Raw genomic sequence first — 16,321 nt, 5'->3', positions numbered from 1 at the left:
AGGCTTAGAAAGTGATGACAGGTTTCCTTTAATGTAGGTATGAGTGTTGTGGAGCAATGGAGAGCAGATCAGTGGACTAGAAGCGGAACTTAGGGATGTTATTCCTGAGCGAAGGCTGCGCGGTGGGTGTGTAACGCCGTGAGTGGCATTACCACACCTACACCCTGTTTCTTTCTGGATATGCAATCTCAATGTCATTATATTCATCTATTCCAGGTCCCATATTTTGTGTATTTCCTGTTATGCATCTGTTTATGTTCAAATCTAATGTGCCTGGTTCACCAGCAGCTGGTAGCAAATATGGCAGAGCAGTATGTAGAATAGAATAGAACCTTCCAGTCCATTCTAGCCCCCCCTGTGGAGGAGTGGACGAGTCCCCAGAAAGCAAAAGGAAAAGTTCCTATTTGATCCTGTCAGCATAGCAGAGCCGAGAGGGTTTGCCTGCCATTTTCATGCCAAAGCTTGCTGGAAACCAAGACCAAGTATGTAAACCATTTGAAGAAAGGTTTATGCAAAGTAAAGCTGCAGTTGAACTTCATACAATGTCTATACTCAATTTCTTTCATCATCCTCTCCACCACCTATTCACCCTATTTGCTCTGCTTCGTCCGGCAACGCCTGGGGTTCCATGTAGGAGCACTGTGACAAGTGCAAAGCCGCACCTAGAGGGACATCTTAGGCCACCCTCATACCACTCTGGCATTCCTACACCTGGGTTCCACCATCACCTTTTACATAGGGGGACCTCGTCCCTCGTTGCTGAAATGCAACTTGTGTCCCGAAAAACTACATTTATCACATCTTAAAAGGACCCTAACCGCAAATCGTGCGTTGCAGGTGCAGAGGTTGAGAAATCCCAGTATAGAATGGTGTAGCAAGGCCATATTAAAAATCTTTTTCATGGCCCTCTGACATGTTTTACAATAATATGAGCATCCTCTGGTGTAGAGGGGCACAATTGAGCAATGAGGGTCATATTGCACAGTATATACAGAACCCTGCTGGATTTTGAAATCATCCGTAGGCTTTATTAAAAGTTATGTTTTATTTCTACATGCTTTTCCATAGATAGCAACCAGGGCATGCAGCGGTTAACGTATTTTTACAGTAAGATATGGTTTTCCCTACATAGCTAAAAAGCTCTTTGACTCACCAATCAGCTTAGCCCAGCGAATGTGTGGGCAAACACAAGCATGCTGCCAATCCAGGAAACAATACGTTCTACACAGTAATCCTCCAGATAAGAGCCTTCATTTTCTCGATTAAATCCTCCTTGCTGTCAGCAACAGGGAACAGATTTCTACTTCGCTAAGTCTTATGCTCAAATTATATCTTTATTTGTGCTTTATTGTTAGCAAATGTATGAGCTGGCATCATACTGGCCTTATATGATGTAGACTGGAAAGAAGATGCGACAACTGTGAGACTTACTTAAGACTTTTACTTGGAAATTCAGGGACTAATCTAAGCTAAACATACAGAAAAGACTGTTGACACATCAATACAGTATGTAATTACAAAAAGATGCATTAAAACCTTCATAGCCCTAGAACTATTGCTGATTCACGAACCCATAGGGATCATATTGCCTGATAGAGAGCTACATCGCGTGGAACACACGGATATTGAGATGTACAGTAACTTATGGTTATGTTCTAGCTGTCAGCAATGTTCCCTCTAAGATGAGCAATCCAATAAAGGACATCTTGCTAATAAGGACTGCTCCTAGTAAACTAAGTGTAATGTCGGTGCTCCGTGCTCGTCCTATGGGTTACACACCCTGGTGCTGATTCCGGGGTCTCTGCTGCTGCTTCTGCTAGCCCTGGCAGTTACGGCCATAGGAGCGGGTCTGCTCGTTTTATCAGGTCTAGGGCGAGGGAGCATTATAGGGTGTATTATAATAAAGGGGTTATAACTGCAGGGGGCATTATGGTGGCAGTATGGTGGCTATATTACTACTGGGGATTCTGCACTCCAAACAATGTTAGTAAATAGGAGAAAATGAGGCAACAGGAAATCCCTGCTGCTCATAACATATGCAAAGAAATGTATGCTGCAAGGTATATGTTTCTGAAGCCTATGAGCAAAGAACGTAACTGTATTCAGCTGTATATGTTGCAGGTTTGAGTTCAAGAAGTTTTGATTTTCAACATTGATCTGTTTTCCCTTTAGCCTGTATTAGACAGTCAGATTATGCAGGCGATTATCGGGAAGGAAGCATTCCTTCCCGTAAATCACCTGCTCGTTAATGGAGGAGACCACTGCTATTACATGCAGCGATCTCCGTCAGAGTATGGGGAAGGAGCTATCGCTAAAGCAATTGCTTGTCCCATACTGAATCATTGTTTGCTAGCAGCAGATCGTGATTAGATACGATCTGCCGCCAGCAAGCGATGATTTTTAAACCTTTTGAAAGATTGGCATTGACTGATGAATGAGTGTTTGCTCGTTCATCGGGTAAATCGGCAGCACTATTACACTGCCAGATCATCGCATTCATCTAAACGCTTGTTAGTGATGATCTAGCAGACAATTTGCCAGTGTAATACACCCTTTAGTCATAACAGAAACACAGCAATGAGGTAATTCTGCCCCTGTGTACTGGTAAGACAGATGGAAATGTAATAATTAAATAACTAATTAATTATTTACACTCCCTTGTTGCTATAACGGACATCACCACACCCTTTGTGTCTAATTTTAAAGTAAAAAATAAGATAGAGAAAGCCATTAGGATTAAAGGGGCTCTCCAGGAATTAAGAAAATTAAAATTGTTACATTTTACTTTATTATAAATATATTTCCATATACCTTTCATTAGTTTTTATTGGCTCATTTTGTCTGGGGAGAAATCATTGGGAGAAGTAAAATGGTTGCTGTCCTATTAGTACACAGAAAACCTGTCCTAATCATACAGCAGCACAAGAATACAGTTTAATAGATGACATGATGTACAGAGAGGAGGGTAGGGATGTGGATAATGAGCAGCAGCTCTTGTATGCAGTCTCCATTACCACAGTCTGTACTTCATGTCCCCTCATGAACTCCATTCCCACAGAGATTAATTTAAAGATTTTATCATCTGTATTCAGGATTCTAAACCCTCACAAGTAGGAGAGCAGGAAAAGGAAGATCTTTGGCTCAGAGTTCTGAAGTAACTTGTCCTGTATGATTAGGACAGGTTTTGTGTGAACTAATAGGATGGCTCCCTAGACAAAATGATCCATTATAACTAATGAAAGGTAATTGGGAATATATTTATAATAAAGCAATATTTAGGTATTTTCATGTTTTTAATTCCTGGAGAACCCCTTTAAGGGAAAACAGATTAACATTAGAAATCCAAAATTCTCTTACATCCTATCAACAGCACATCAATGCGGAATTAACAAGAAGTAACCCCATAGAGATAGTCCATTTGTATTACGGAATATAGAACTGACAAACAAAGGCAGTCCTTTCCTAATTTAAAAAATGTAACCTATAATTGACAAAGGAGAAGTGTGAGCTCCAAGAGGCTGCACTACAACTTTGATTCAGGAGAATAAAACATCTCTGCCCAAGAAGTTACAACGCATGAGTGGAAGATCCAGTTATTGGCAATGAAAAGATAATTTAATAGCTTCTTTTATTCATCTACCAAGTATTGGTTTAGAGGCTTTTGATCCTTTGTTGGAGCTTGAAAATGGGATAAACAATTCTCAATTTTTCTGAATTGACTACTTTTCTGATGGTAGTTCTTTAGACCTCTGGAAATGTCTTGAGAGTGTAACCTGGATTCCTAATTTAAATGGGTTTTCTCACTTCAGCAAATAGCATATATTATGTAGAGAAAGTTAATATAAGGCACTTACTAATGTACTATTATTATCTACATTGCCTCCTTTGCTGGCTTGATTCATTTTATCATCACATTATACACTGCTCGTTTCCATGGTTATGGCCACCTTGCAATCCAGCAGCAGTGGTCATACTTGCACAAGCCTATGTGTGTGCCCACATTTTTAGCCACCAGGGAGGCTGGCGCTTTTCTCTACAGTGCACAAGCACGGCCACTGCTGCTGGATTACAGGGTGGTCGTAACTAGGGATGGTTCCAAGGTACCACTTGGAACCAAAACAGAGTTCGTTACAAGGTTTTTAACAGTAGTAATTCTTAAGTTATTACCTGAAGTCTCGCGACTTCATCTGAGCCAATACATTCTAATACTGTACGGAGTGCTCGCTCCGTACAGTATTCTAACAAAGTTGTATGCAAATTGACTTTGGATGTTTCAGGCTTACCTAGTCGTAACTATGGAAACTGGCACTGTATAATGTGCTGGAAAGATAAATCAAGCCAGCAAAGGAAGCAATATGGACAATCACAATACTTTAGTAAGTGTCTTGTATTAACTTTATCTACAAATGCTGAACTGAGACAACCCCTTTAAGGAAGGCTCAGGAAAAATCTGCGGAAGAGATATCTTGGTTATTATTTTGAAAAGAAGGAACCTTTGGAGAGTAGGTTGGCAAATATCTGAGAAGGATTCTATCTGGGAGGAAGGTAGTATAAGGGTCAGAAGCTGAGAAAGCCTGAATCTCACTTAATGGGGTTTTCTAGGCAGGTACATAAAACCGGTCTTTCAGCTAACCTGTGAAGAGAATCCCCACATGCAGCTGAACAGGAAGAAAGTACAACCTACTAAATCATCAAAAACGATTAAGCCAATGTGTGACAAAAAATATAACTACACCAAATAGACAAAGGGACACACATATAAAATAGTTAATAATAATAATATTTTATTAAGTAATTAACATTACAAAAGACATGAAAGAATAATAATATTAGCAGCAGCAATGCAGACAAGTGCTACGACAAGCAGCTCATTTGCCAGATAGAGGGTATGCCTGATCCTAGTACAAGGGGAACATGAATGCCACAAAAAACTGGCAAATTAGAACAATCCCCATTTAGCTATAAAGAATCCCTGTTGAGTATGTAAGACTACACTAGTATAAGCAAATATGAGGGCCAGCTACGAAGCACCTCCAACAGAAAGCCCATAGGCAGTATTAGAACCAACATTAGTAGTAATAACAGGAGTGAAAAGACAGCAGCATATTACCTAAAATAAATGGGATCAAAAGAGGATCAGACCCTGGATCGACAAGGAGTGCACCCCGACGTACGTTTTGCTCCGCTTCTTCAAGGGGCATGTATAATTGCACCCACTAACCATCTAATATATACCCTAGTTAATAGGAATAAGATACAGTTCAGCTGTGCACGGACCAGTAATTGTATACCGGGCAGGACCTGGCAAAAACTAGACCAATCAGCGATGTCCGCGTCATCTCGCGAGGCAACACGAAGATGACATCAGCCATCACATGACCCTCTAAAGCCAGATAGAAGGATACATTGTGCGAGTCAACAATAATCGCGTCATCTCGCAAGATCTCGGGAGATGACGCCGGCCATCACATGACTCACCAGAGCCAAGTAAGGAGTACATCCCGCGGGGCTAAGAGAACGCGATCGCAAATAAAGTTGCGATCACATGATCCCACCCCACCTCCTAGTATGCGGATGACTATCTCGCCATGGTAACCGGGAGATGACGTAAGCCATCACATGACCCGCCAGAACCAGGTAAGATATATATAACGCGGCTAAGAAAACGAGATCTCAAGATAAATCGCGATCACATGATCCTACACCACCTCCTGATATGCAAATGACTATCTCACCATGGTAACCGGCAGTGCTATAAGCAAACCGACTCACCACAGCAACAAAAGGGCCCTACCCTCAGGACCAAATACTGTGCACAGCTGTTTATCAATAGGGAGGGGGCAGTCTAATATACGATAAGATTTAATATACAATAAGATTTGAGCAACATAACTACAGATCTATAGCAGACCACAGACCCACAAGACGTAACAGGAAGAAAGAGGAGAAACTCCTGTTACGTAGACTGTAGCATACTGCTACTGTCTGTCCTTACTACAGACTTCAGCACCATATGTGCCAGAATAGGAAGAAAAAGTAGGGATTCTGTGGCACTGCAGGATTGATCAGATCCTTGGGAAGCTCGGTACTTTCAGTAGATGTTTTATTCAGATGCAGTTAAAACCAGTGCATTATGGGACCAGACAGGTCCTTTCATCAGGGTGGTAAATTCTGGACGTGTCTATATCCCACTATGATCTAGCTTGGGTTGGACGGCACTCCTCTTGTGTCGTTCGGTACGGTGCTCAATGGTAGTGGAGGTAATATAGCAAAAAGTAAACCACGGCACTCGTATTTGTAGTTTTGAAAATTTATATTTTCATTTCATTTATCATTTCATTTTTATCAGCATCCAGGAATAATATATGCAAAACTGGCCAACGTTTCGGTCCTAACACGGGACCTTGTTCACGGCCTTAGTTCTATGTAGCATGTTGCCTCTGGGATGCCAGAGGCAACATGCTACATAGAACTAAGGCCGTGACCGAAACGTTGGCCAGTTTTGCATATATTATTCCTGGATGCTGATAAAAATGAAATGATAAATGAAATGAAAATATACATTTTCAAAACTAAAAATACGAGTGCCGTGGTTTACTTTTTGCTATATATCCCACTATAAACATTAGTTTTTTTGCTGTGCCAAACTAGTTAACTGAAAATATTAACCTGGTTTTGGCTAGTCAGTGATAGAAGGAATATAGAAACTTGTCTCATAGTTTCCAGTATGCCCAAGTGATTCTGTCTTGTCAGCTATACTTCCCGTGAATCCCTAATGATTGTCCAGTTTGGGATCCGCAGAATGTACTGGTGATGAGACTGTATAACCACAGCTGAAAGTGTAATCATTGGGAAAGAAGCTGTTGAAACAGGCTTTTCTTTTTTCACAAGCATATAGGAAATATAAATCAAACCAGATCCCTTCTGATCTTTGGTATTCCGCCATCTTTGCTATCCACTGATAGTTCTGTACAGTACATGATTATTAAGCACAGGGAAGAGAGTAGTGTACAGTAACATTGCACACTTACTGTCACTGCGGAACACTGCAGCCCCACTCTTCTCCTTATCTTCCCAGTGTTTCTCTAGCCGCTCGAAATCCTGACATCTGCTCTATTCCCATCACTTACTAAGAGAGAAAAGCAAGTAAGGCTACATGCACATGACAGTTCAGTTTTTTGCGGTCCGCAAATTGCAGATCCGCAAAAAACGGAAGACGCCCGTATGCCTTCCGTAATTTGCAGAACAGAACGGGCAGCCCATTGTAGAAATGCCTATTCTTGTCCGCAAAATTTTTTCTTTTTTTTGCAGGGCCACGGAACAGAGCAATGGATGCGGACAGCACACGGAGTGCTGTCCGCATCTTTTGCGGTCCCATTGAAGTGAATGGGTCCACACCTGAGCCGCAAAAACTGCGGCTCGGATGCGGACTAGAACTACGGTCGTGTGCATGAGGCCTAAGTGAACCAAACTACAGGGGGGCCAGCGATTATCCAAAAAGACTCTTTACACCATTTTCTAGTACAGGGCTGGCCAACCTGCGGCTCTCCAGCTGTTGTAAAACTACAATTCCCACCATGCCCTGCTATAGACTGATAGCTGTAGGCAGCCTGGGCATACTGGGAGTTGTAGTTTTGCAACAGCTGGAGAGCTTCGGGTTGGCCATCCCTGTTCTAGTACAAAGAAACATCTTTCCCTAATAAAGTACCATATTTTTGCTCCATAAGATGCACTTTTTTCACCCAAAAGTGGCGGGAAAATAGCAGTGCATCTTACAGAGCGAATATTAGTGAGTGCTTTCATTATGAAAGTGCTCATTAGTACACAGTAGGACCAGGAGCAGTGAGTACAGCGCCTATGCTGCTGGCTGTACTCACCGCACCCTGGTTTTCTCCTGGTGCCATGCTGATGCTGTACGACGTCAGGTCACAGTGCAGATTGGGTCCAGGGTAGACCAGAATGCGGTGGGTGCTGGCCAATGGAAAGTGGTGGCGTGGTAAGAAGCTGGAAAGGTAAGTTCTTTTATTTATTTTACTGTCTGATCTGAGGTCTAATGAGGAATGGGGGTCTGAACTTAGGTCAAAACGCAAGAAAAACTATACATGTAAGGTATCGCCGGATTCACTGACCTGTAGAATAAAAGTAACCGGTCAGATTTATCGCACATCAAACGTCTAAAAAACCTGTAAAACCGTGGTGGAATTGCTTTTTTTTGTTGCAATTTCCCCCCATTTGGAATCTCCCCCCCCCCCCCCCCGGTTACCACTACATGATATGCAATATTAAATGGTGGTGTTGGAAAGTACAACATGTCCCTCAAAAAACAAGCCCTCATATGGCTATGTGAACAGACAAATAAAAATGTTATGGCTCTGGGAAGGAAGGGAGAGCAAAACGAAAACATACAAAAATAAAACCTCCAGGCTTTAAGGGGTTAAAAAAATTATTATTTTTTTCTTATTTTCGTTGTCAACATTCTAGGTACTTCTTATGGTCCAGTGCGTCATGGAGTGAAAAGTGCTGTATATTACAAAACTGTTTAACATCTCTCTACCTAAACTATATTAAAAATAATCTGAATCAACAGTTATACTTTAAATTATATAAGATATATGTCACTCACAGCTAGGGATAGCTCTGTCAGAAATGTGTAAGATGTGCTAGAAATCTTATGTGACACATAGAGGGAGATTTATCAAAACGGGTGTAAAGGAGAACTGGCTTAGCTGCCCAAAGCAACCAATCAGACTCCATCATTCATTTTACAATGGGGCTCTGAAAAATGAAAGGTGGAATCTGATTGGTTACCCTGGGCAACTAAGCAAGTTCTCCTTTACACCAGTTTTGATAAATCTCCCCCATAGTATTTAGGATAGACATGGGAGCTCAAAATTCAATAGTAAAAATCAGTCTCTCTCTCTCTCTCTCTCTCTCTCTATACATATATATATATATTACAACTGAGTTATACTAATGGCATACTTTTGTTCAGTAATCATTGTTTTTTATATGTACTGTAGTTTAGCATGGCAATCCTGTACACAGTGTGATACTGACATGACGGGTCTTGTAGCTAGGGGACGGTTCTCCACTTTTCTAATAAGGTTTAAGCTGCAGTGTGTCAACATGATTGAGTTTACAAGAGAAGGCAGGCTAACCTTTGTATATTTTTAGCCTCATTCAATAGATGAACAGATAAAATGACAACTCTCTAAGGAGCAGACAAGGTGGTGTACTTGAGTTATCAGTATCTTAGCGTGACCTGCCCTTATTTTTATCAGGATCCAGAATCTTCTGTATTGTACTTTAATAAACCAGGCAGCATACTTATCTACCTTATTAAGACAATATATTCTAATATATATTCATACATCAAGCCCAACGTCCTCTGATGATAAGGGCTGCTCCCTTGTTTAGTACATTTAGCTCCAGGTCTCTACAGAGGCTCTGGTCCTCAACATGGCTGCTGATGGAGGGACAAATGACTAGACTCATTCATGTGCAGCCTCCATTTTTCAAAATATTTTTGTGATAAAACGCTGCCTCAATAAATGCTAACTGTCATACCTGGTTCATCTGGGCTACTCTGCATGTGTCTACTCTACATGGATTTCACATGGATTCTGTGTCAAGAAGTAAGTCTGATTTCAAATCTTCACTGAAAAAATATACAGCCATATGAAAAACGACTCATATTCGTAACTGGAAGCAATAGGACATGAAATTATTAGTGTATTATAGTGTATAACTACACCCTAAACCATATACCAAAATCTCATAAAGTAAAGCTATAAGTGCCACCTTCATGAAGATTTATGGGCAAACCACCTTTAGATAGTTGTCAGTTTGTTAAAGGTAAGGGGATCACACCTTAGATAAGGATCTTTTTGGCCTCCTCACTCAAGGATGGTGGAAGGAAACAAGTGGACACAGATGACTTTTAATGCTCACACCTGAGGCAACAAGCTGGGTAGTAGCAAAAGTCTTAACCCCTTCACAACTTGTACCCTTCTTGACTTCTACGCTGCAAGTCGTGACTTTAACCCCTTAAGAACCCTCGCCGTACATGTACGGTGCAGGCGGAAGTGACTAAAGGACCAGCGCCATACATGTATGGCGGGCTGATCGAGCAGGTGCAGGAGATGCGCCTGCCCGATCAGCGGCACGGATCCGGCAGTCACTGTCAGCCGGGCCCCTGCTACATACTCCGGCATTGGTGAAGACACCGATGCCGGCATAGTAGCCCCTTGTATACTTTGGTCAAAGCTGATCGCGGCATGCAGAGGGTTTGCGGTGGGTGCGGGTGCCCTCTCCATCTCTATCAGGTCCCAGCGCTGCAGTGGTGGGGACCCGAAGGCAGAGAAGGCAAGCCTGATGCCTTCCATAGGCATCGGGGCTTGCCTTCTATGGAAGCCTATGAGATTCAGCCCTGGGTCTCACAGGTAGGCTGTCAGCATAAAAGCTGAAATGCAATGTACTACAATACAGGTTGTATTGTAATACATTGCAGAGGGAATCAGACCCCAGAAATTTAAGTCCCAGAGTGGGACAAAAATAGAAAGTAAAAAAATAAAGTGTTTTTCATAATAAAAAAAACCTTTTTAAATAAAAATAAAAAACGAATTTCCCAAAATAAAACTACTAAAATAGTAAAAAATAAAAATAAATAAATAAATAAAACAGACATACTGGGCATTGCCGTGTTTGTAATGACCGGCTTTATAAAATTATCACATGATCCACACCCTCCCATGAACGCTGTAGAAAAAATAAAATACAAACTGTGCTAAAAGAATCATTTTTTTGTCACCTTACATCACAAAAAGTGCTACACCAAGTGATCAAAAATGCATATGCCCCCCAATTTTTGCGGCTCGGGTGCGGACCTGTTCACTTCAATGGGGCCGCAAAAGATGTGGATAGCACTCCGTGTGCTGTCCGCATCCGGTGCTCCATTCCGTGGCCCCGGAAAAATTATGAATCATGTCCTATTCTTGTCAATTTTGCGGACAATAATAGGCCTTTCTATAAAAGTTCTGTTTCGTTCCGCAAATTGCAGAAGGCATCCGTGTTTTGCGGATCCGCAATTTGCGGATGGCAAAACAAGGCACGGTCGTGTGAACAAGCCCTTATTGTGTAAAACTTAAATAAATTTTAAAAAGTATACATATTAGGTATTGCCACGTCCGTAAAGACCTGATGTATAAAAATATCGCATGACTTAACCCCCTCAGGTGAACATCGTAAAAAAATAAAATAAATAAAACATGTGTAAAAAAAAGGCAATTTTTTGTTACCTTACATCACAAAAAGTGTAATACCAAGCGATCAAAAAGTCATATGCACCTTAAAATAATACCAATCAAACCGTCATCTCATACAAAAAATAAAAAAAACTATGGCTTTCAGAACATGGAGTTTATGATCACAAACGGGTGTTTCTGTAAACTACAGAATCAGGGTAATAAATATTGAGTTTTGTTTGGCTGTTAACCCTTGCTTTGTTAGCTGGAAAAAATTGATTAAAGTGGAAAATCTGCCCAAAAAAAAGTGAAATTCTGAAATTTCATCTACATACTCCTTTAGTTCTTGTGGAACACCTAAAGGGTTAGCAAAGTTTGTAAAATCAGTTTTGAATACCTTTAGGGGTGTAGTTTCTAAAATGGGGCCATTTATATGTGGTTTCTATTATGTAAGGCTCACAAAGTGACTTCAGACCTGAACTGGTCCTTAGAAATTGGGTTTTGGAAATTTTCTAAAAAATTTTAAGATTTGCTTCTAAACTTCTAAACCTTCGGATGTTTCAAAAAAAGAAAATGTAATTTACAAAATGATCCAAACATGAACTAGACATGTGGGAAATGTAGTAATAACTATTTTAGGAGGTATCACTATCTGTTTTAAAAGCAGAGAAATTGAAATTGTGAAAATTGCTAATTTTTCTAAATTTTTGGTAAATTTGGTATTTTTTATAAATAAAAGTGAAATATTTTGACTCAAATTTACCACTGTCATGAAGTACAATACGTGATGAGAAAACAATCTCAGAATGGCTTGGATAAGTAAAAGCGTTTTAATGTTATCACCACATAAAGTGATACATGTCAGATTTGCAAAAAAATGGCCTGGTCCTTAAAGGGAACCTGTCACCGGGATTTTGGGTATAGAGCTGAGGACATGGGTTGCTAGATGGCCGCTGGCACATCCGCAATACCCAGTCCCCAGAGCTCTGTGTGCTTTTATTGTGGAAAAAACACGATTTGATACATATGCAAATTAACCTGAGATGAGTCCTGTATGTGAGATGAGTCAGGGACAGGACTCCTCTCAGGTTAATTTGCATATGTATCAAATCGGGTTTTTTCCACAATAAAGGCACACAGAGCTATGGGGACTGGTTATTGCGGATGTGCTAGCGGCCATCTAGCAACCAATGTCCTCAGCTCTATACCCTAAATCCCGGTGACAGGTTCCCTTTAAGGTGAAAAATGGCAGGGCCCTGAAGGGGTTAAAGATGACACCTCCATTTGTTAGTTGAATAACACACAGGAATATTTCTCAGCTGTCTCCAGCAGCATTTCCCAGCTCACACCCTCTTTCTGCTGAGTGCTACTGACTGCACTGACCACAGGGCTCTGCAAAGCATTTTTATGTATCACGTCTGAGAATGAACTCAAAAGGAATCTCCAGGCATGAACCACCATTCACAAACGTCTGACTCAGATCAGTTCTTGCCACGTTTCTGGTAGTTAAGCCCTTCCTTCTACAGTTCATAGTGCTTTTTCTACAATAAATACAGTGCATGCCTCACAATAAACAGTGATGTTCACATCTTTCTGGTATGCAGTGGTCATCAATTTCGTGCTCTGGCTATATGACTCCTAGTAGTGCCCAAATGACGTTACATGTTACTTGCAACATCAGCACACAGCAATATACATCTCTTTACTGTGGTCACAGTATATAGTACATTTCACAGACAACAATGGACTTAGTGAAAGGCAAAAGGCAGGCACAACCACCTTCTGGAGAATATAATAACAATTTAATAAAATAATAAAATATCATCTCAGCAGTTTCATTCAATAATAAAATATCAAAAAAAATAGCAGCAATATATTTAATGATAAAATAAGTGGACCATCCGGTAATCAAAAATAGCAGCAATTTGATCCAATGGTGAAATACGTGTATATACTCAATACTCAGTCCATACACAGATGAAAATCACATAAAGAGACAATGGGGGAGATTTATCAAACTGGTGTAAAGGAAAACTGTCTCCTTGAGCCGCCATTCACTTTCATTAGCCACAGTCCACTAGGCCTGAGATCTATGAGACAGGAGAATGGTGCAGATGGTCACGCAATGATAACTTCATGCCAGGTCTCAGGCGGTGCAATGACGTCATCGCAAGTGCCTGCTCCTAGACACAGGCGAGGCATTGATCCCACCACGATTGCCGAGAAACCCTCAACTGCAGAAGGGAGCTGGGAGTTGGGCATTATTTTTCTTCCAAACTTTGGGGAAGATAGTACAGGGGCACTATGGGGAAGTTCTTATAACCACTGAGGGCACTACAGGGGACACTATAAGTACTATACGCACTACAGAGATGGACAATAATACTGGGGCACTACAGGGGGACATTATAACTACTGAGGGCATTACAAGGGGGAGTATAACTTCTGGGGGCACTAAGGAGCATTATAACTACTAGGGGAACTATAGGGGGCATTATAACTACTGGGGCATTACAGAGGGACATTATAATTACTAAGGCATTATACTTACTGGGGGTACTAGAGGGGACATAACTACTAGGAGCACTATAGGCGACATTATAACTACTGAGTTCAGCTTGCGGAGCTTTATCACAACTGGGGGCAATATGGGGTATTACTAATGCTGGGGTTTCTGTGTGGGCATTATTATTATTGAGCACAATATGGAAGACACTACTACTAACAGGGGCACTCTTAGGGAGCATTATCATCGCAGGGGTCACTATTACTAATGAGGGCACTTTGGGTGAGAGAATTATTACCGCTGGTAGGATTTTTAGGAACACTTTGGGACTATCTGTATGGCACTCTAATTACTTCAGTATAGTATCTGGGGGCTTGGGGAACATAGTGGGCACAGTATTTGGGGTAGCAGCAGGATAACACTGTTGGGGTACCAGGAGGAGGAAGATGATAGAAAAGTGAGGAACCTAAGTTGTCTGTGTAGCAAACTCTGCAGAGACAAGGTGTGGCGGAAAGAAGTTGTCATGTGTTGTCTGGGTTGAATGGAGAATATGAGGAAAGAGAATGCTACATCAAAGGAGACATCACTGGATATAATAGGTATGTAGTGCTGTGTACTACTGTAGGTGTGAGAGCAATGAATGTAATATAAATCCAAATATGCCTATAGCACTTGAACATATGCATTGGGCCTCGGGCCCCAAAAATTTTTGAGTCCCTGAAGAGGCACAATGATTAGTATGCCCTGCCTTGTCTTGACTATGTATCATCGTTACCAATGTTGTGATTCTTGTATTTACGCTTTAATTTTTTGAAACTCAATAAAAAATATTGACAACCAGTATGCCCTGTCTTGGCAGTGCTCTTATTATGTGGTAGTTCTGCTCTCTACCACCATGCAAAGTAAGTATTTTGCCAAAACAATCTTCCCATTATTAATAAAAAGGTATTATTAACCCTTGTTTCTGGAAGCAGTGGTACCAGGGGCACATACAGCAGAGTTTGCCCCCACAAGATCTACTGAACGTGTGGGCCATCATACAGACAGTAACTCAGCATCAGTACAAGAATGTCAATATGCCATAACCATACTTCTATGACATTATTAATGGACATTCTCTTGTATTTGTTTTTTAAGATAACCTTTGGAGTGACCAAACCCTTGAAGCTGATCCTAAACTTCCTCCAGGATGGAGGACTATCCGTGACACTTCTGGGACTTATTACTGGCATGTGCCAACAGGGACCACTCAGTGGCAGCATCCAATGTACAATCCAGAAATACCTAATAGTTTAGATGCTATTCCGGAAAAGGTATGTGTACAAATTCAAATGTATAAATTTAAGTGTATAAAAGTAATCATTTAGTTGATTTGCAGAGACACAATCATATCCACCAACACATTTTGGACAGTTTATAGACAACTGGAAACAAGAAAAGCCAAAATATGTTTTTAAAAATCAAAATAAAGTTGAAGGTCAACTTTAAATTTTTTTATTTTTATTGAGTTATTAGATGACAAAACCAAAATAAAAAAAAGCTACATTGTGATCAATACAAAAAGGGTTTCGATGTAAAAACATAATCATCAAGGTTATATTAAAGTGAAACAAGTATAACCTCTACTCAACACTCCGACTCAGCTTTTGCCCCAGTTTAGTGCCAAATGCGTCTCCTAAGTCTGAAACATAGAAAAGCTAAAGTATGACCACCACTCTAAGAGAGACTAAGAAATTTTTCCCTCATTGCAGTTCCTGTAAATACCACTCCATGTATTGGAAACATTGGAAAAGAGCTGTCCCAATGGGTCGCGGTAGAGTCCATCAGCTTTAACCAAGTGCCCAAAAAACTTTTTCTACGGTTCTCCTTGTCCAGCAGTGTCTCAATCCAGTCCATCCTAGAGAGATAGTTCACCTTACTAGCAATAAGGTGTAGAAACGGAGATGATTCTTGGAACCAAATCTGTATTATACTTTTCCGCATAACACCCGACAACTTTTTTATGTAGTTCTTTGGTTAGCGCTACATGACATAGCACCTGAAAACTTTTTATGTAGTTCTTTGGTTAATGCTACATGACATTTTTAAATCTCTAATATGTAAGCTCTTTCTACCAAGTATAAATTTTCTATCTCTGGGATTTGCAGGCAATCTTACTATAATTTTATTTAATCATTTCATCTTGTCATCTGTTATTTTTATTACTTTTTTGTTTCTTATTAAAGTATATCTCTAGTGATCAACTTAAATCCCAATTTCATGTATGAGTGCTCTATATAGTTTATTTGCTTCATCCGCTTGTAGGCTGTACATTTTTAATTATTCTTTTTACTTAAACTTTCATCTTACCGAAATGAAATTACAAGCTATACATGTGTCTTGCAAGTTAATATAATCCTGTGATCACAGCAGCATTGGCACTAAAGAGTCTCTTTAGTGAGTAAAGGATGAAGAGAGGTGCAAGTGTAGTGCAAGCTTGAGCTAGCAGGCTTGTAGAAACAGGGACTATTACTGTATTGTGAAGTTTTTATTTTTCTCAGTGAAGGTACTCTTTAAACTTGTTGCGGCAAAG

The 16,321-nt window shown here is 40.5% G+C and overlaps 1 protein-coding gene across 2 annotated transcripts in view; it reads left to right on the top strand.

The window, feature by feature from the left end:
- Positions 1-5,439: 5,439 nt before the first annotated feature.
- The window catches only part of APBB3 (amyloid beta precursor protein binding family B member 3), a 49,318-nt gene continuing 38,436 nt past the window's right edge, over positions 5,440-16,321 (top strand). The window contains exons 1-2 of one of the 2 annotated variants that reach the window (XM_044281036.1): positions 5,440-5,637; positions 14,887-15,062. In XM_044281036.1, the coding sequence (XP_044136971.1) occupies positions 15,015-15,062 (48 nt within the window). In that variant the 5' untranslated portion in view covers positions 5,440-5,637; positions 14,887-15,014. The remainder of the gene's footprint in view (positions 5,638-14,886; positions 15,063-16,321) is intronic. The other variant, XM_044281035.1, reaches the window with a different exon arrangement.

This window comes from Bufo gargarizans, chromosome 2 (assembly GCF_014858855.1).
Source record: "Bufo gargarizans isolate SCDJY-AF-19 chromosome 2, ASM1485885v1, whole genome shotgun sequence".
In the NCBI taxonomy this organism is placed as follows: domain Eukaryota; kingdom Metazoa; phylum Chordata; class Amphibia; order Anura; family Bufonidae; genus Bufo; species Bufo gargarizans.
The sequence above is the reverse complement of the archived record's forward strand: the minus strand, read 5'-3'. Positions and strand labels throughout refer to the sequence as shown.